Source organism: Zeugodacus cucurbitae, chromosome 3, assembly GCF_028554725.1.
Source record: "Zeugodacus cucurbitae isolate PBARC_wt_2022May chromosome 3, idZeuCucr1.2, whole genome shotgun sequence".
Taxonomy (NCBI): Eukaryota; Metazoa; Arthropoda; class Insecta; order Diptera; family Tephritidae; genus Zeugodacus; species Zeugodacus cucurbitae.
In genome coordinates, this window is record NC_071668.1 from 51,672,922 (window position 1) to 51,694,577 (window position 21,656).

At 31.4% G+C, this 21,656-nt stretch overlaps 2 protein-coding genes and 1 long non-coding RNA gene across 16 annotated transcripts in view; 1 reads left to right on the forward strand and 2 right to left on the reverse strand.

The window, feature by feature from the left end:
* Slc9a7_3 (sodium/hydrogen exchanger 6) lies at positions 1 to 19,198 on the forward strand. 12 transcript variants are annotated; one of them, XM_054226516.1, is made up of 15 exons: positions 1 to 773; positions 3,319 to 3,443; positions 3,515 to 3,709; positions 3,784 to 4,073; positions 4,155 to 4,301; positions 5,350 to 5,653; positions 5,717 to 5,828; positions 5,893 to 6,046; positions 6,107 to 6,158; positions 6,917 to 6,949; positions 8,705 to 8,764; positions 9,174 to 9,313; positions 9,625 to 9,733; positions 10,062 to 10,226; positions 17,287 to 19,198. In XM_054226516.1, the coding sequence occupies exons 1-15, from the start codon at positions 320 to 322 to the stop codon at positions 17,362 to 17,364; spliced, it is 2,418 nt and encodes an 805-aa protein (XP_054082491.1). In that variant the 5' UTR covers positions 1 to 319; the 3' UTR covers positions 17,365 to 19,198. The 12 variants fall into 12 exon arrangements, with proteins under 12 accessions (XP_054082491.1, XP_054082492.1, XP_054082493.1 ...); XM_054226517.1 differs by having other exon boundaries at positions 9,192 to 9,313; XM_054226519.1 differs by lacking the exon at positions 17,287 to 19,198 and adding an exon at positions 13,826 to 14,424 and having other exon boundaries at positions 4 to 773.
* LOC128920098 (uncharacterized) lies at positions 5,717 to 7,476 on the reverse strand. Its single transcript, XR_008470229.1, has 3 exons — positions 7,095 to 7,476; positions 6,770 to 6,982; positions 5,717 to 6,294 (listed from the first exon to the last, which is right to left on the reverse strand). It is a non-coding gene; the product is annotated as an uncharacterized LOC128920098 (long non-coding RNA).
* Positions 19,094 to 21,656, reverse strand: part of LOC105217068 (protein cup) — a 16,430-nt gene continuing 13,867 nt past the window's right edge. For all 3 annotated transcript variants that reach the window (XM_029043374.2, XM_011191880.3, XM_054226515.1), the window contains one exon: positions 19,094 to 19,386. In XM_029043374.2, coding sequence (XP_028899207.1) covers positions 19,373 to 19,386 — 14 coding nt within the window. In that variant the 3' untranslated portion in view covers positions 19,094 to 19,372. The remainder of the gene's footprint in view (positions 19,387 to 21,656) is intronic.

The window sequence follows — 21,656 nt, forward strand, 5'->3', positions numbered from 1 at the left end:
TAATCTGACATTGTCAAAGCTCAGAATAATGCCAAAAGCATAATAGAAAAGACACATACGAATGTCCAGAACGAAGGATTTCATTTCTCAATTGGATTTGCGTAGAACATTCGACTGAGTAATCGCGTAAAAGCGAAAACAAAATTGTGATATTTGTTGTGAATACTTAAAAATTTCAAACAATTGTGTAGTAGAAACGCTTGTAAAATATAATTACATAAATTGTGCAAAGGGGGCTAGGTGTGGGTGGCGAAATTCAGAAATTCGTCGACTCATATCCAAAACCTCTAGAAGCAGTGAAAAAAATCGATTGCTGACTATGGCGTATAGTCAAAGAGTATATAATCCTGTGGCAATAAAAATGGAAAAAGTATGCCACAATAAGTGTGCTAAGGGCGCAACAGCACCGCTACATAGAAAAAATACACATCGAAATAATTTTGTAAGGCATAGTTTCTCATTGGGAAATAGTTGCAGCAAAGACAGCAGTGCTGATGTTGATAGCGGTGGGAGAGGCGGTTTCTTATGGTTTATTAATGGCCGCTTATCAACTGTAATTTGCACGTTTCTACTATTAGCAGCATTAACGCATACCGCCAATGCAACGGCAACGGACATTGCGCTGGACGCAAAGGCCACTCTAACACATAGAATTGATAGTCTTAATTTGTTAGTATATACCTTTTTGCTGACACTAACTGTACTGACTATTTGGCTGTTCAAGCATCACCGTGTTTCCTGGTTACACGAAACTGGTCTTGCCGTCATTTATGGTAAGTTTATATGGTACCATATGCCAACATGTTATAATATTACCTCTTTCCAACCAACTCACACCTCTAATTGTAATTAAATGAACGAAGCTTTTAACTGCAATACAATAAATCGATTCATCAATTGTGACATGGGTTTTTGTTTATAGAACTCATTGCACGCATTACACCCCCTTCTATTCAAGAGTGGTACTAGTAGCAATAGTCAATAGTCAATAAAATACGATTCATTTTCAAGCTATAAAAGTGTTATGACACATTCGTACAACAAATATGCCTGTGTGTATAAGTGTGCGTATGTTGATAAAAGAACACAAAAGAAAGTGTTAATCTAATCATCTATACTCGTCGTGACATTGATAACATAATTTAAGCCACCTTCAATTAGCGCGTTATACTCATATACATACATATATGATTTCTTGTACATGTAACCTGCAGATAAATGAACTAGTTCCAAATTTGTTCGGTACTGGTTAAACGTAATGAATAACTAAACAATTTTTTGTGAGTTCGAAGCAGACGCTTTAACTGAAAATCGGTCTCATAATATGAAATGTGTTAGATAGCCGCATGTATACTTGTATTTTGTGCTGTAGATAGGTATATACATACATATATTTTGTAAATGGCAAATTTCTACAAGTTTGTGTATTAATAAATCATGCATCTACTTTTGAAATTAATAATAAATGAGCGTTCAACTTCAGATAGCATCAAAACATGTTTTCGTTATTAAATAAATTTTTTCTCTATAAACAATTATATTACATTTTCGTGTTAAATATGAATATTTGCGATGCATCAACGATATGCATACCGATGTATATATATAAATGTTTAAAAATCTTGTTTGTATTTGAGTAAATAAAACGGTTTAAAAAAATTTGCATGCAATTAATATGTTTCCTCGAAATATACGTTCAGCTGTATAAATCCTAATTATTATTTGATTATTTATACAGATGCAAACAAGAAAAAAAGAAACTAAAACCCTCAATCATGTCTGGTGTTATATGAAAACTGCATTACGAATCGGAAAGAAATGCTAATTTTAGTTATTTTGCTAAATGCATAAAACAAGTCGCCTGCATAACATTTATAATTTATTTAATGACTCCGTAGCGAGTAATTCACTGCTATACAATTGTATATATGTATGTATGTATATATGTACATATTTACTTCAACGAGTTATTTTGCTCATTATGACTAATGTAACATTTTCTTCTTCAACTGGAATATATTTTGTGGCTTATATGAAACTTTACTTGTTATCACTGACTTAGTAACTAAGTTTTAAGCATTTGTATGTATACATAGTATTTGTAGATATACAAATTTAAATTGTGTGCGCAAATAAACTAATTTGTGCTTTGTAATAAACGCGTACATGACATAGAAGTGCTATCAGACACAGTTATTTATTTAGCATTTACGCTACAGACATTTGTGTGGTTGCAGATTTATTTTATAAAATAAAGAATCGCTTTGATTCGAGCTTCATTAAAATGATAAGACAAATCATTATGTGGTCGCATGAAATAAAATGATATGCTAACTGAATTCCGAGAAACGCATTCTTGAATTTTTTATTTTGAAGACTGACTGTTTTTTGTCTAAAATACTATAATTGCACTCACCGCTGACATACATGGATTTAATTAAAATTAATTTTTGAATTTTTTAAATTATAGTATATGTACATACATACATATGTATATCTATTTCATCCACAATATATAATAAGTTTAATATTATATTTTGCTGTACTATATATTTGGCAATTTTATAGAATATTACTTCAAATTAGAAGAAAGAAGGCTTAGCATTGAATAAAATACGCATCGATCAAAAACTATTAAAATTAGTACTAGATTTCAGTTTTCTTCCTAAATGACAGTCTAAACTGTCTGTTATTTGGTATTTGGATTTATTTTTTTTTTTGGGAAAGTGGCCTGCCCTGCCGCCATATATCTGCAACTACTCTACTAATTTAAACGAAATTTGGTCCGAATCATTTTCTTGGCATCCTAATAGCATAGTTTGAAAGTGGGATAAATCGGTTCACAACCATGCTTACTTACTTTCGAGGCCCATCTGATTCGTTTCCTTAGCAATCTCTAAAAGAAGCACCAGTGAAGATAACGAAGCAAAACTTTGCCGAAATACTGTATTTATAGTGTAGCACAACCCGTATAAAAATCGCCGCAACGAAAAGGCCCAGATATCGAACCTGTGGAACTCAAAGTTTTTGGCCAATTTTTTATTGAAATCATCGATATATCTCTCAGATATTCTGAAAAAATTGAAAGGAGATGTGCTTCTTCTACTAGTGTGTTTCTGTGCCAAAATTGACAAATATTCCATAACTCCGTCTGGTACACGTAACCGAACTAATTTTAAATATTTACACTCAATAACTCTCCAAAATATCTCTCAAATCGTAATAAGGAACCTTTATGATTTTATAATAAAAACAACAACAATATCATAATACATACATACATATAAAAATATATTTTGTTAATCTCTCTTTTCACAGGACTGATTGTTGGCGCTGTTATACGCTATGCCGGCACCTCGACACCACTTGTGCACTTGGAAGTTGATCCAGCAGGTGATCCAAAGTTTAATCAATCCCTGCCACCCGATACATTATGGATGAAGGTATGGGCAACAAAAAAATAACAGCAAACAGATAAACGTTATGTTCAATTTGCTTATTTTTTATATTATAGTTCCCTGGCAAATTAACACCGAATACCACCGATAAAGAGCCCATACCCAACAAAACATATGCATATGTTTTTCGGGGCATTGTCTATGATGTCGATGAGAATGAAATCGATTTGAAAGCCACATTCGATCCGGAAATCTTTTTCAACATAATACTACCGCCAATCATATTTCATGCCGGTTATAGTCTCAAAAAAGTAAGTGGAAACTTCATTGCAACAAATTCGAAAAATTTGCTACAATTTATTGCATATTTCTTTTAACGTTTTAGAAATACTTCTTTCGCAATTTGGGCGCAATTTTGATGTTCGCCATATTGGGCACGACCCTATCATCGTTCCTAATCGGCGCTATTATGTACGGCTGTGTGAAACTAATGCCAGAGTATTTGAGTAGTAGTTTCACATTCCTGGACACGCTGTATTTTGGAGCCTTGATATCACCAACAGATCCACTGACAATATTAGCAATATTCCATGATTTGCATGTAGATGTCAATTTGTATGCGCTGGTTTTTGGTGAATCTGTACTCAACGATGCAGTAGCCATTGTGCTTAGCGGGTAATTAGAATATTATAATACAAATAAGTAGATTCATTATTATACAAATAATTAAACAATAATTGTGTACTTATATTTTAGCGCTATACAAAATTATGGCGAACATTATTCGAGCACAGGCGGTTTCGAAACAAACGCTTTCTTCAGGTCGTTGAGCGATTTCTTCTGCATCTTTATGTTGTCACTATTGATTGGCGCAACAATGGGCTGTTTTACAGCATTGATATCCTTTTTAACAAAAGTTACACAATTTTTTTACTCTCGCAGCAAAGTTGCTAAAAAGAATATAATAGTTTTGTTCACATAACGGTTGTTTGTAAGTCATAAAACTAAACGAGTTATATACAAGGTTATGTATATCAAAATGATCATGATGACGAGACAAGTTAAAATCCGGATGTTGTCTGTCCGTCCGTTCGTCCGTGCAATGGATAACTTGAGTATAAATTAAGATATCTTGACGAAACATTAGGAACACTAAATTTTACAGAAGAAATGGCAGAAGGAAGCTTCACTCAGATTTTTTAAAATAAATTTAATTTAAGCTGGGCGTGGCGTCGCCCACTTATGGGTCAAAGCCATATCTCAGGAACTACTGATTTCAATGAAATTCGGTATATAATATTTTCTTGACACCTTGGTGACACGGATGACGAAATCGGCTAACAATATATCGGATAACCAAATATCGAGCATTAAGAACTCAGTGCCTAAGGGTAATTTTTTATCGACAATATCGGTAAATCTCTCAGATATTTTAATGTAATTCAGAAGGCATATTTTTCTTCTAATAATGTGTCTCTGTACCAGAAATGAGTAAAATCGGGCCAAAACTTTCCCTAGCTCCTATATACCTAATTATAGGTTTTTTTCATATATCGGTTAATATATGAGATATCCTCGCAAAATTAAATGAGCATATAGTCTTGGATATAGTTTTCCTTGGTGATGAAAATGAGTGAAATCGGTTCACGATTAACCTCAGCCCTCATATACTATATATGATGATTTTCGTTATTATATTGGACTTTGTTATCATGTACCATTTTTTTGTACATTTATATATATAATTTTTTTTATTTTCAATTTATTTAGTTTATTATAATTATTTTTTTTTTTTTGTATATTTCTAAAGTTTTTTTTTTGTTATTATTTTTGTTTTGTTTATTCTTAATTTTTTTTAGTTTATTGTTATTATTTTTTTTTTTTTTTGGTTATTTCTAAAATTGTTTTATATACTTTCAAAAAAAAATCCTTAACTGCCACTGCACTTGACCAAGTTTACACGCGTACGTGAGTTCCCCTTACTGGAGTCAGCGCTCTTTGTGCTGATGTCGTACAGCACTTTCCTGATTGCGGAGGCATCTGAATTGACTGGTGTGGTGGCTGTGCTATTTTGTGGTATTTGTCAAGCCCATTATACCTATAATAATTTGTCGGAGAATTCGCGGACGCGCACAAAGGAAATATTCGAATTATTGAATTTCTTGGCGGAGAATTTCATATTTTCATATATTGGCGTTTCGATGTTCACCTTTCCGAAACATCATTTCGATGCTGTCTTCATCATAACTGGTTTTGTAAGCTACTTAAATGTTTGTTGTTATTCGCAAATAACTGTATTTATATTTTTTTCTGTGCAGGTTACCGCTGCTATTGGACGCGCCGTTAACATCTATCCACTATCTTGGCTGTTAAATTTGAATCGTAAACCGAAAATTTCATCGAATTTCCAACACATGCTGTTCTTTGCAGGTACTATAACGTTAGTACTGCTTATAACTATATTTTTTTTACAACAAAATGTGTGTTTTTGTAGGTTTGCGTGGTGCCATGTCCTTTGCTTTGGCCATACGCAATACTGTTTCGGAGGCACGTCAAACAATGTTGACTGCAACCTCATTAATTGTGATTTTCACGGTCGTCATACAGGGTGGCGCATCCAATTTCTTGCTAAATTGGCTTAAAATACCGTAAGTTTTTGCGTTGAAATGTGAAATGTGATTGCTTTAATTGCAATTCTTCCGCTGTAGTGTCGGTGTTGATGAAGAGACTGAACAGCTAAATAATTATCGCGTACGCAGTGTGAGTACAACGCTTCTTTTTTGCATTTTTTCATGTAAAGTAATTTTGCAATTGGTTTTGTGTTCCGTTTTAATTAATTTGTCGAGCATAATTGATTGTGTGTGTAAATGAATTGCAGCTGTTTGCTTTGATGCGCCTGTAAATTTTCAACAATTTCCATTAAATAATTATTTATTTGAATTTATAATGCTAATATATAGTAATATGGCAGGCGATAAGAATTTACAATTGAAATCGAATACAATGTATACTATATTTGCTAAAAATCTATATAAAGAACATGCGTTTAAACGTGTTTATTAAAAATTAAATTAAAAAAACTATCTAAAAAAGTTTTATATCGCGCAAACGAATTTGTGAAAACTTTCCATAGGTGTTTTCCGAAATATGTTTGAAAAAAAAAATCAACTAATCAAGTAATTAAATTATAAAAAACACTACTAAGCATAGTTTATTATGAAAGTAACACATTTTTGAACTGTAAAAAATATGTCACTCTCATTAAAGCATACATATAATGTACCATTAACAGCTTAAACGCACCATAGCTTACTAACTTTAGCCATAAAGTATTGAGTATTTTTATATGTACACTTGTGAATTATTAATACCTGATCGATTAATTTTCTTTATTGCAATTTCAACTCTCATATTTTTTTCTATCGCCTACTTTAACTACCGCATCATCCCACACATCCAATTAACTGCAATTAAATAATGCAAATACACCAAATCGAAAATAACTAAATCCAATAAAGGTTTATAATTCAATGGAAAATACAGCGGCTGCGGTATGTGCACTAATCATTCTAACCATTCATAAGCTGCATAAGTAAAAAAAATATATATGTGTATATATTTATATTTACAATTCAAAATTTTTAATGATTTAGTTATTCGTTTATGTATTATTGTTTGAAGCAATTTTCTACTCACTTTTGTTACTAATTTTTTACAGCACAATTTTATCTGTGATGAAACTCTTGGTCGTTATTTCTAGCACTTATAAATATCAACATTTAATTGTACACCTTTCATCACACTTGCGAAAACACTGTTATAATTTTAAGCTCACTTTGTCTTACACTTTTCACATGCGTTTGTTTACACAATTACTAATATAATGAGACTGAGCGAAATGTTGGAAAAGTTGCAAGGAATTGGTGTAAAAGATTTTCAATTTAAATTTCGAAACAACAAGAAATTAAGAGAAAACTCAAAAAGACTATTAAGTAGTAAACAATTGTTCAATGAGGTGAAATAATATTGAGTATGATCTTGTCTAATGTATTATTCGGATTTTTAGGATAGGGATACACATTTAAACAGTATTTTGTGAAGTTTTAATTTACAAATTACAAAAACTCAGCCGTTGGCACCTCATCTCCCATGACATGTCCAAAATAAAAAAGGTCTTGAGGTGGACATCATAGCTCATGATTGGTTCATCTTAAAACAAGAAACCAAAAATATTACGATATTAAATGGATAAATCTAGTTAATGAACAATGGAACAAAAAAAATATTGATATTTGAATTTTTGTCAGACTTTTAACCAAAAAAACTCACTTTTTTTATTAAATATTCATACTGACATGGCATGATTGACGAATTTACTCGGATGGATTTGATATTTTTGGATAATATTTTAAACACATTGCACTATTTAATAAGACAGATTTTTTTCAAATTTGGGAATTTTGAAACGCACCTAACTTATTAAGTACATCGAATGTCGAATGTTTCAAAGTTTTACAAATGATAATATTTGTCAAATAATATTGAAAAATAACCGAGTTATGTGCTGTCTTCGGAGGTGCCATAAAAAGTGCCCCAACTACTGAAATGATTGCGTCCGAAGTAGTAGCTGAAACAAAAAATTTCAAAAAGGTTATTAAAATTGAAGGTATTTCCTATACAACGACCTACGACTGTCTGTTTTTCGATATAAAGATGGTCGTTTTTTAATGCCAAATTGTCAATTTTCAACCAATCAAAAAGATTGATCAACTATGTAGTTTTTGAAGATTTCCGTGAACTAATATGGCGCCAGCGATATTTATCCAATTCAATTTTTTTCGTTACGCTTGCATTTGTCGGGGGAGCTTCATTGTATAGTTTTTAATAACATGCTCATCATTTCCTGAAAAAATTTAAAATATAATTGGTAAAGTTAACTTAACCTAGAAATCTTTTTATGTAGGTTTAAAATAAATTCCAGACTTCTCTTTAAGTGTGGCTCATTAGCATATATGTATGCATCTTTCTTAATATTTTTGTACTCGATTCAATTATTAATTATATTAACCATGTCGATCATGTCACAATAATGCATGGCGTAATGTGTACTTAGGTTAACATTCAGTACAGGCTAACGATTTTCCAATAGGCTTAACAACTACTAATGCAACAGAAATTTTACTAAATGTTTCTAAATTCAAAATTGCTATAAGTTCGCTCAGTTGTTGACATTTAAAAAGTAGTCGAGTATAATCTAGTTCGAAAATTTTGTAATTTTTGTGTTTTCATGTACATTACACACGCAGTCAATCGATACCGGACTCAATTTGGGCCAGCTGCCTATGTCGCGTCGACGCAGTTCCTTGGTAAGGATAGGTGTCTGTAACGCGTTATAAGGCACATATCACATTGTTTTATACTTTTCAATTTTTAACAGTCCAAAGTCATTTAATGTCTAAAATATTTAATTTTTTTTTCCAAAAAATTTTTTAGTAATTCAAATTTGTTTACATTCCTTAATTTTTCCCACATTTTATTCAGATTTCATATGTGTTCTTGTATATTTCTACATTTCTATAGCATCTATATTATTATTCTTCGTATTTGCTTTAGCTTTTTGCGGTTGCATAGAACTTTTTACGCTTCTTCTCCTCTTTTTTGTTACACTTTTCAATATACATATATGTATGTATGTTTTGCACTTATTTTTATTTCCTTCGTGGTTTTGCTTCTTTATTATTTCTGCCGAAGAGTTAACTAGAATTTAAAAATTAGTCTGACGCATATTTGCAGGATGTCGACGTCGACGTGGAGGGTGCTGGTGGTCTTGGTGATGCCGGTACACAGACAGCCATGAATGTTAAACGAAATGAGAAGGCGTTTTTGGCAAGAATATGGGGAAATTTCGATACCAAGTAAGTGGAAATCGGTCTAGGAATTACCACATTAGTTTAAAATGTTTGGTTACAACCGAACTTAGCCCTCCCTTACTTGTTTTATTATAAAACCTATATATATTGTTTATTATAAAATGCCACTCAGTGTTCGAAATTCTAGTTCCAGTGCCATTAAGTGGTATCTTTCTAAAGGTCAAAGAAGTTATAGCCTTAAGGTGCTAATGTGGGCAGAAATGTCTTAGCTTTCTAGAATCTTATAATATACTCTTTTTGAATTCAAAATAAGTATAACAAGTTTTGACGAAATATTTTTTTCCTTTATTTTTCAGATATATGAAACCGCTTTTGACGCACTCACGACCAACGTTGCTCGAAACTTTACCAGTGTGCTGCAATCCAGTGGCTCGCTTGCTGACAACAACCGAGCAACTTACACAGGTACGAGTGTAAATAGCAATAAATGCGTTTTGGAATACAGACATACACATACATACTAACATATTTGAAAAAAAAAAATTGAGGGGACACATTTAAAGTTTTACTATTTTGAATTTTTGGTTTACTTTCCAATTTTGGCACAACCCAACTGCATTTTACCCAACCTCATTGCATTTCTTATCATCTCATTGCATGCAAATTTGGCGCACGGTTCATAACTCGTCACGTGAACACCAACATATATACATACAAACAACTGCCACACACGTGAATTTTATGTGTGTCTGTGTGTGTGTATGTTGCTAATTACTATGCGCCAACACCTTAGGACGGCGGTGGTTTGCGGCGTTCCGACTCGGATTCGGATATTTGCATTGATGATGAGAATTTCGGTGCATCCTCAACGAATGGAAATGGCGCGGCTGGTGGCGGCGGTAGTGGTGGTAGTGGCGGCTCATCCGGCATGGGTCCACGACGCAACTCGATCAATCGTGTAAGTATACGCTTTGTCGCGGATGATCGCAGCCTCTTTGCTAGCTACAAAAATCGTGATTGAATTACTTATGTACTTATGTAAATACTTAAATACATATATATACCTACATAACAACGTAAATATATGTAACTTGTACTGACACATACTACATGCATACATACGTATGTAGTAACTAAGACTAACTGAGTGAAAAGGTTAACTTGAACGGAAATTTATGAATACGAACAACCGTTTTGTATATTAGTTGAAATTTTATTAATATTTATTTGAATAATAGCGGTTTATTGGAGTAAATGAATTAGTATTATTTTTTTTTCATTAACAATAAAGAGGTTAAGGCGTCTGTATACTGCATTGTGGTATTCGTTGACATAAAAATGAAACAAAATTCTCAGAGAACAAATTAAAAATTATCAAAAAATATGTATGCTTTGCTTTGACACTTGGTCATCGCAATTGACACACATTTGCACACCGTAGATTTTTACAAATTTTTTATATTTTTTTTTTTGTGTTGGTTATAAAAAATTTCACTTTTTATTTCATTAATCTGAATTTTATTATTTTTGTACGTTTTATTTAATTAATAAAATTTTACTCTCATTTTTTTTTAATAATTACTTTTTTATTATAATTATATTTTTTACTTTTGTATTTTTTTTAATTTTGTATATGCAATTATTTTTTGTTGTTTTTTTTTCTTAAATAAATTTCATTAACATTAACAATTTTTATTTGCGTAAAACGCTCACTCGCAATAATCTCGTAACAGACTTTACTATCACTCTACAAAACTTATGTACTTACTTAACATTATTCTGTTAATATTGTTGCCGTTATTGTTATTTATTATTAAAAAAAATATTATGTATATTTTGCATGTGAAATAAAATGTAAACAAATTAACCCAACTATGATTAAAAAACAATTTTCTTTTTTTCATCTGCTGTATTTCTGTATTTTTCTTTCGAATAACCCAACACATATGGAAACTTTGTTAAAAAAAAACAAACCGTAACAAAAACAAAATTGAAATACTAAAATAATAACAATTTTAATTAACATATTAATTATTATATTTATATATGATTTATTAAATTAACTATGATTATTTATACTACCAACAACAACAAAAATATATTTCTATATAACTTAACTGTAACTGCGGCAACACAAAATCCGCACGAAAAAAATCGCAAAATTCGTCCAACACAGCAAACGAATTTCTTGAATGAAGCTAATCAATTAATAACGGATCTTAGTTTAGTTACTAACAACTTTATGTGAATCAAAAACAAAAAAAAAAACCATACTAATTTTTTGGCGTATAACCAAATGCTTAATTGTGTAAAATTCCTTGTACTTGTACTAAGAATTTTCTTAAACTCAAATTCACACATTTCATCATACACACACATATACATACATAAATCCTACACGTTCTACAAACTCTAATAAATTGCTAGGTGCATGTCTCCACATTTATTTCTTAACGTTATTTAGTTTTTGTTTTAAATGTTGAAATAATTTTCTTTTTTGTAAAAACTCAAATTCAATATTTTTGTCAGTCTCAAAACATCATTCGCCAATAGTATGGTTAAAGGTATCACATATAAAATTTAGTCCTAATTAAAGACGACTAAAGCAGTTCGCATAGTTGTTAAATAACAAATTTGTATACTAAACTCAAAGGTATCACCTTTCTTAGAAATATTTATTTATACACATAAGAACCACCCTAATGCAAATATAAAAATCTAAACTTTATAGCGGGCCTGGTACTACAGAAATAGACACTCCACAAAGATTTTTTTTTTTTTTCAAAATTAAGCCTCGCATCTTATTTGTCGAGTTTTCTTATTTTCATTGGACAATTTGGTGTTAAAATATCCTCAAAATTCTGAGCTCCTTAGCTTTGGACGGAATGCCAAATATGGTTTCTGTTATTATCATAAAGAAATATAATGTACAGGCATAGAGTTTAATTAATGTTAGGAATTTTTCGGAACGTTTGTGGATTGAATATATACAACTTTGTAAAAAATAATAAAGACAGTGGCCTGCAGTTAATGAAGTTAATGTGCATCCAGAAATGTGAGGGAATCAAACACAATTTAGTAAGCAAATTTATTGGTGACATATTAAAATGAATTTTTTTTTTAGTTTTACTCAGATTTAGCAAAGTCTTGTATTTTTTAATTTTTTTATAATTTGTCGTTTTTAACATGTGAAAAATAATAAGGGCATCCCTAGTTTTACTAAAAAAACTACAGACGGAAACACAAATTTTTCTCACATTGTACTTCACTGTATTCGACAATTTTTTCATAAAATTTAGATCCGGAGATTGAGGTGGTCACTCCACCATCTTGAAATTGTTGACCCCAAACTACACTTTTGTACCCTTAGCCGTGTGTTTTGGGTCGTTGTCTTAATGAAGTATCCACCCAAGTGCGATATTATTTTCAGAGTACTGAATCATATATTTTTGGAGTATCGCAACATAAACGGTTGACTTTATAATGCTCTATAACTTATGACGCGGACCTGTACCGTTGTATGAAAACGATCCCCAAATCATAATTTTCCGACACCATATTGAGGAAATTTTATTTGGAGAGAATAAATGAATTATTCTTATCTCAAATAAAAATATACTTTTGACAGACAATGATGATGATTTTTTAATGTTCTCGAGTTTTCGGATAACATGGATTACCCTTCCCATATTTGTGCAATAAAAAGAAGAATCAGATTCTAATAGATTGATATTAAAACTTAAAATATTATTCTTTCATTATCTTTTATTAAAACTACTTTCGTTATTATATTGAAAAGACACGCTGTCCTTATTAAAACGTACACCCATATATTGACTTTGCTGAATGAAAAATGCCTGTTTAGGAAATGTATGCAAAAATTTTGCATTTTTCTAACTGAATCTGTTTTTATAAAAAAATAGTGATAAGAAAATGCCCTTAACTGCCCTTAAATTTCCATACCATAGTAGAATTGTATTGAAGGTTTTATTTATTCCTGTCCTTATTATTTTCCACATAACAGTATACCTGGTTGAAAACGGCCGTAGTTAAGGGAGACTTATTTTGTATTTTTTACTAAAAGACAATATTAAAATTTGTATATATATAGCAATTTGGATACTTTAAGGCCTACTTAGAAAAACAATTTAGTAAGTTATCCGTATACTCTCTTATATTGGATTCAAGTGGATTACTTTGTTATTGTATTTGTATGCATATTTTTTTTTAAGAAAATGTAGCTCAAGCCGAGTTGTTTTATTTGTGTATAGTTTCTAACATTTGGCATAAATACTTATTTTTAATTATAATTAATCAAAATATAATTTTTATTAAATCTGGTTTTGGGTACTATATTGCATAAATTTCTATATGCAATAAATATTCTCTTCTACTAATCTCGGTAATCGAATTTTTTCTCACTACCACTAACCTTTGGACTTGAAATAACCTCACTTACACTTTCCAAAACGTTCGAAGCGCTTAAAAGTGTTTTTTTTTTCTTTGAGTTTTTTTATTAATTTTCTATTCAATGTTTATTTTCTTTCTTACTTGCAGAGTGAGAACGATCTCCGTACTCATCACATATAAAAACAAAAACGTATATTGTTGTTAAAAGCAACAAATAAAAAGCGAGTGAAAAAACAATTTGCTAATCCATTAGATATTTGTACAAAATATGCTGTGCGTTTTAACAAAATTTTATGTGTTTTGCTTGAATTTGGGTTTCTGCACTTATTTGTCTCGAGCACCACATTAAATTTATAGATTTATACTCAATTAGGAACGAATTAATTATCGATTGGCTATAATATTTTATCCACCTATTACTATTTATTTATAATTAAGATGTTATTAATTACATACATATTTATGCATATATATATGGTATACACGTAAAGAATTTGGAAAGAAGTATGAAAGACAATTTCAAAAGTAAAGTAATATTTTAACATTTACATACTACTTACCTACATATTACTATGTTCTTGTGATTTATTTAAATTTAAACTTATATATTTACACTTAGCTCGTTTCTATTTAACTAATTTAATTTAATTGTTTAATAGTAGAAAAAACATTGTAGTACATTTTAAGTGGGTTTCACGTAAAACTTTAAAGAATTCGCAATAAATGTTGAACAGTTGATTTTAAAATTCATTTTTGGGCTTCTAACTTTGTGATTCACAATATACTCACACATATAATTTAGGGAGATTTGTTAGATAAAATGTCTTACAAAACAATCTTTTTCAAGATGCTTATATTAAATAATGTTTAATCTTTATCAAGATCCTTAAATTAAAGAGTTTAGGAAATTATTTATCGAAAGTAAGATAAAATTTAATTAGTTGTTTATTTTTTGATTGGTTATTTTTCTCCTCAAACATATTACCCATTTAAAATGGAGAAGTCCACTCATAATCTGTCATTAAGCTTTCATTTAAAGCAGTTTGTGGCATAAGATGCACAATTTATTAGATAAGATATCCAGTGCCGGATTAGCCACGTAGCAAGAGTAGCAAATGCTACGGGCCCCGTGGTCCAACATCTGTCCGACGGTAAAAAATAATTGAAAGCTACTCCTGAAACGAATCATTGCAGTAATAAAGTTTTTAGCAGAACGAGCTCTTGCGTTTCGGGGTGGTAACGAAATCGTTGGTTCCTCCCACAATGGGAATTATTTAGGCTTATTAAAATCAATAGCCCAATTTGACGCTTTTATTAGACAATATATTCAAAGTCATGCTATTAAAGGAAAGGCACATATTTATCAAAAACAACTTTTGAGGAATTCATTCATCTCATTGCATGAAGTATGTAATTGGCGTTAAACCGTTTAGCCGGTATACATGCATGAAGTATACCGTATCAAAATATTTGCGAAATTAAGAGATACAAATACTACTCAGTTACATTGGATTCTACTCCAGTAATATCGCATGTAGACCAACTGACTCTGGTAGTGCGCTATGTTCTACTATATGGAATTGTGGAAAGATTCGTTAAGTTCTTGGACATGGAAGGTCATACTGCTGAACAACTTGCTCTAGATTTACTAGATTTCTTAAGTGAATGTGGCATGTATATCAAAGTTTGTCGTGGACAAAGCTACGATAATGCCAGCCACATGAGTGGCAAATACAAGCACGAATCAATGCAATAAATAAGTACGCAGAATATATTTCCTGTCTTACACATTCATTAAATTTGGTTGCTAAGTGAGCTGGAGACTACTTTACTTTTCTTCGAATTCCTTGAAAACCTCTAATCGTTTTTTCGATTCCTACCTGATGGTGTCTTCTTACGAAAGCATTGAAAGATTCTACTCCAAATATTTCGATTTTGATAAGGTTATGGGACACTAAGTGGTCAGCCAGATCTGTTGCTACGCAGGTGCTATTAAGCAAGTTTTGGAAGACATTTTGAATAACGTGGAACAAGAAGCAGAGTGCCATAATAAAGCCTAGATACTAGTTTCAACGATGAATAAGTGAGAAACTCTGCAGTCATCTTATAAAGGCCTTAATACAGGTTACGCCCTTTATGAATCATGACATGATTCCGTCCAAGCAATACGATCCAAATTTTCAATTATTGAGACAAAAGCCAAGAATTTGACCGGCTGTGAGGATTATCCGCAAGAAACTTCAAGACGAAGTAAACGGTATGCGAAGGTCGACCATTCACCGGTTCTACTGTCAACGCACCTGCTACACTCGACGACTATGCTGAGAATCAAACACCTGGACAACGTTTTGAAATTCAGGGGTTTATTGTTATTATTGATAACGTCCTGTATCATAAAGTTACTGGGTTATTTGGAGCTTTAGCTTTGACAGCTAAAATTCCTTAAAACAGCGGAGATTTTGGAAAACACCTCAAGCGTGGTCAGTGCTTACGAAGATGATTTGAAGAACCGCCTAGGCGACGAACTAGCGCAGTTTACTAAACTGCTGAAAACAAATATGGCTACTATTATTGAAACCAATAAACAAGAGTTTCTGGAACTGTGTTTCCCAATATAAATATTGAATTGAGAAACACGATGGGCCAAGGCCTTAATCATTTGCTTAAAGAAATCGATATTGAAAGTGTTATCTATAATTTTTTTAATAACCTTCTGGCCTCTTGTAGCAAATAGCTACAGGCTCCGCGCTGGCTTAATCCGGCACTGCAAGTATCTCACTCATACAAACACCCGCCATTATGACTCTCACTAAGCCGGTATTAACTGTATGCATTAGTAGAGCTATTTTCGTTTTGGTTACAAATGGTATAATCTTCAAGATTATTTCAATATTCTCTATTCATTATTACAACAATACAATAAAAACGATCAATTTTATCCACAAGTGTTTTGAGATTAAAATATTTTAGTATGTAGAGAAGTATTTTTGACATTTTTTGTTGTTTTGATAGCTGGAAATTTTAACTTCTATTTTAATGAGTAATCAGAACAATAAAACTTGTAATTTTTAATATAAAAAGAAAGTCATATTATAATTTTTATAATATATTAAATTAATTAATTTGCGTTCAAAAGCATGCAAATTAAAAAAAAAAAATATATAAATTTTGTTAGCATAAGAATAGCGTAAACACTAATTCCCAACAATTTTTGCGCATTTCATGCTTGAAATTTATAAATTTTTTTTAATTTTTTTTGTTTTTGTTTTTACCAAACCTCCTAACAATACTCGTACACTATCATACAAGCAATACAGTTAACAAACCCAGAAGTTAGACAAGAAAGTACAAGTACTAAGAATATTTTATTCAATATTTAGAAATATTTTTTAAAAATCTAGTATGCAATTACTTATACTCGGCAATTAATCATATCGTTTTTTCTTTTTTATTTCTAAATATGCGGTGCAAATTAAATTGTTGATTATACAATAAAATAAATAAATACACATATATATAATAATATCCGTACATACCGACTAAAAACGTTGAATTGAAAAAATAAAAATAAAAATAAATATGAATAAACGTGGTAAATATAAATGCAGATGGAAATAATGGAGCATGTGCAAAGCCCCGTTTCGACGCGCATTAGGCTATTAGGATTCTACGGCAAGAATTTATAGAATAACTGAAAACACATTTGTATGTCTATAATATGTTTGTTTCAATTTTTAATAGCTTAATATGAAAATTGAATAAATAAAAATCTAAATGATATCACTAAATGTGAAATATAAATATTTTTGTGCTTAAAAATACCACGTAAAAACAAGAAAATAAAAAATTTAATTTGCTTTAAGCTACCATGACGATTGATTAATGTTTACACATATATATTAATCATACACATACAAACGAATACTTAAAAAGATAATCAAATTTTGTACAAATTAATAAAGATACGTTGGATTAATAAAAACTAGGCAATTAAAAACAAACAAAAAATAATAATTAAAACGATTTTTCAAATCTCAACTTCCTGTCAACCAAATTGTTCGCAAAGTAATTTTAGTTCAAGGACAACCGAATATTTAATTGCATGCGGGAACGCCCATAGAACTAGTTACAATAGAAAGCGCAGAAAACCGCCGAAAAGTCTCCAAGCAGTGCTAACCCAAATAATTTCGAGCTACAATATTTCGAAATCTAATACTTGATTAATTACAAATTAGTAATGGTGCAGCTGTTAGAAATTTTGATGAATTACAATAAATGATTTGCAATAAATAAAAGAATACACATTTTGCTTTAATTTCATTTATTTCGCAATCGGAATACTGCACCGAAAAGTGTTGCTGTTTCTACCAAGTGAAAATATTGAAAACTATTTAATGCTATTTTAATAACAGGGGAGCTGTTGTTGTTATATTAAGATCTTAATCAGAATTATTGTGAAATCTGATGAAGAAACAGAATTCAAACCGACAAAAATTCTGGTTCGTGTCATGAATTCTGATATTATTGGTTTGATGTTCGAATCAGACATTTTATTGGTTTTAGGAACCAAGACCTTCAGCGCTAACAGATTTGAGATATTTTGTTCAAATTTATTTTGATTTTCCATTAAAACGCTTTGGAAAAATATAATTATTATTAAAAGAGAAAATAAGAACGCTAAAGACGTAATCCAATAGATGGAAATCCAATCAGACGCTGTGACACCATTGAAGTTAAGAATTGGCCATTGCCATTCTGACATTCAGCAAATCTGTCTTGGATTTCACAACACTCCTAAATATCCTTGTTTTTAGCCTCTGAAATCTACCTAACCACTTAAGTGATTTGAAATCAAATAATTGCCAATATAAACAAAACGCAAGAATATTTTTTTGTTAATCATGGACTAAGTTATAAATTTTGCAATTTTTATTTAATCAAGTAATTCAATGATACATTATTTTCATTTCTCTTAGTTTCATTCATTTTAATTTCATTTCAATAAGTAAAAAATATAAAATTATTACTGAATTCATATGGTGTTTCAAAAATTCATTATATGTAAGAAACTAAAATTTTTAACAATAAAAAGAACAAAATCAATTTCATTTCTTATCACTGATACAGTGTTTTTCCAACTTTCAGCGTTTTAAGGTTTTTAATGTGTTTTTGTTTTTTCTTTGAATTTCTCGATAATAGATTACAATTTTTTTCTCTTTCGCTTTTTGCCGTGACACCTTCGCAAAATTACTATTCATTAAAGTTAGATTTAAATTAAACATAGCCAAAAAAAGTCTTTCAACATTCCCAACGGCTGCAAACGCAAATAAATTACAGCATATTGAACATGCATTTATAAGATGCGTGTGCTTGTATGTGGGTCGTGTAATATAATTTGCATTTGAAAACAATGGGAAATTGTTTATATGCCTTACTTACAATTACTAAAATTATACTATTGTGAATATTTTGTGATTTTTTTTGTTAGTTTTTAGTTTGAGTTATTGTTTGAAAGCTGTTGCGTTTGATCGCTCTTGTTGAAATATATAATCGGCATATGCCTCGGCTTCTTCACGACGTCGACGATCCAGTCTCGGTTTAATGACGAAACGATATGTGCCAATTATGGCAAACGTCGAGAATATACCCGCAGCCATAATACCAACTGGTGAATTTTTCAACGCGACATAAAGTTTAGTGAAACTCATCTGGAATAGAAAAAACGGTAATTAGTGGGGTTTACATAAAATTATAGAGCTAAATTTTAAAATAGGTACAGTGGAACTTCTCCACAATCCACAAAAAAACTTCGATTTAGAGAGACTTCGAGTTATAGAAATTTTCATTAAAACATAAATTAAAAAAAAAGTGGTATAATATATGTAGGTTTACCCACAGTTTTAGTTATTTACTTCGCATAAAAACGTAATAAACATAAAACATATATTCTGCAATTTTGTTTGTTGTAGTTTGCTATTTTTTGGCTATTGACGTCTGTATCTCATGCCTTTTTTACACGATTTCATAAAATCCAAAAGTGCAATATCAATTTTTTTGTTCGCCTCCATACCAATATAAGGACTCCTCCTTTAAAATTGTTCCTTGATAGTAAAATTTTAAATTTTGTATTATGCCCTGGTCGAAAAGTTCGATTTATGGAAGGAAATTTGTATAAAATTTGACTTCTATTGCCATTTCAAAAGTTCGAATTATGGAGATCTTCGACTTATAGGAGTTCGAGTTATGGAAGTTCCACTATATTAGTAAAGGTATTTTCACATGGCGTGAAGGCACTCCATCTGGTATCGCAGAGGACCATAACTAGTCTATACGTGGCCTGCAGACCTACCAGACCAACCTAGCATAAGATATTTTCAAAACTTGACTCCTAATTAAACAAAGCAAGAATCAACATTCAAATTCTGGCCACTTTTCGCCACAACTGTTGTGTGATGTGGGAATAATTTGTTTTCACTCATAAAAATACTAAGAGTTCACTGTTTTTTTATTTTTTGTAATCAAGTGCGTGCAAAATGACTATAATCGTCCGGAACACAAGTAAATAATTACAAAACAATTCGTTGCTGCGAGCTATTGGAAACAACTGAAAAAGATTCGCCTCAGTCCGTTGATAGCACATGAACTAAAGAGACTCCCGAATGAAATCTGACAAAAAGCCCAACCTCAGCGACTTAAACACGCGTAATTCGATCCTTAACCTTAACGAGAAAATGCGAAAATAATACCTCATCCAAGACTTACTTCTGTTTTTTCTGTTTATTCCACTGATTTAGAATTTGTATTTGCAGGTACACCGTTAGAAGTTAGCGGCACAATTGTTTCTTTTAAATTATCAACGCTTTCTTTCGATTGTGTGCCCTCGGCACGATATTTAAGTATGAGTGGTTTCCAAATATATACACCACCTAAGAAACCGATTGCAGTAACTACCATCAATTGCGGCACTGTAACACCGCGTGGACGACGTATACGCATTGCACTATTATTCACTTTTCTGCTAAGAATTTCGGATTCCCTATTACATTAAGCACAAACAATTTGTTAAATAATCATTTCCACACATTGATATCATCAATGGCTAGTTACAGAATTGAGGTTATTTTGACAACTCGAACAGCTGTTTATGAAGTAGAATTATTGCATGTAGTTGCCACATGAATTATATAGGAGTTTTTTTTGGAGTATTTGTTTTTTTTTATTTTTGAGCTGCAATAAGCCGCAATTGGAGTATTGTAGGCTATTTAAAGCTGTATTCGATTGACATGACTGTTAAACTGCATACATACATATTTATATTGTTGCTAGTGCATATCTGAGAGATTTGCCAATATTTTCGGTGAAAATTACGGCACGATTTTAGTTCCTGGGGCGCCAAGATTAGAGTTCACTTTTAGGTAAATTAGCCCAAAATAAACACTTTTTATTAAATAAAAAAAATTGATATCTCGCTCCGTTTACGAGATATCGAGCGTTGAAGTTTGTGTTAACAGCAGCCGATGCGCGCACTTACATATGCATTGATGCAGGTGTTTGTGATTGATTTACATATGTGATTGATTGACAAGTTTTTTCGCGTACAATTACTTTCCGCACTGGCAGCCTTCGGCCGCGCTTCAAAAAAATAACCCTGGTCGAGCCAACACCGGGAGTTATCAAAGATAGGGAAATGGAAAGTTTTTTCGCGTATAACTACTTTCCGCACTGGCGGCCTTCGACCGCGCTTCAAAAAAATAACCCTGATCGAGCCAACACCGGGAGTTATCAAAGAGAGGGAAATGGAAAGTTTTTTCGCGTACAACTACTTTCCGCATTGGCGGCCTTCGGCCGCGCTTCAAAAAAATAACCCTGGTCGAGCCAACACCGGGAGTTATCAAAGAGAGGGAAATGGAAAGTTGTTTCGCGTACAACTACTTTCCGCACTGGAAAATAAAATCAATCACATATGTAAATCAATCGC

What these genes read in the sequence shown, in the direction of transcription:
- Slc9a7_3 (XM_054226516.1), top strand. Translation starts at nt 320, where the DNA reads ATGGCGTATAGTCAAAGAGTATATAATCCTGTGGCAATAAAAATGGAA. An exon ending in CGCGTCGACGCAGTTCCTTG is followed by an intron (nt 8,765 to 9,173) that starts GTAAGGATAGGT and finishes TTTAAAAATTAG; the next exon opens with TCTGACGCATATTTGCAGGA. An exon ending in TGGGGAAATTTCGATACCAA is followed by an intron (nt 9,314 to 9,624) that starts GTAAGTGGAAAT and finishes TTTATTTTTCAG; the next exon opens with ATATATGAAACCGCTTTTGA.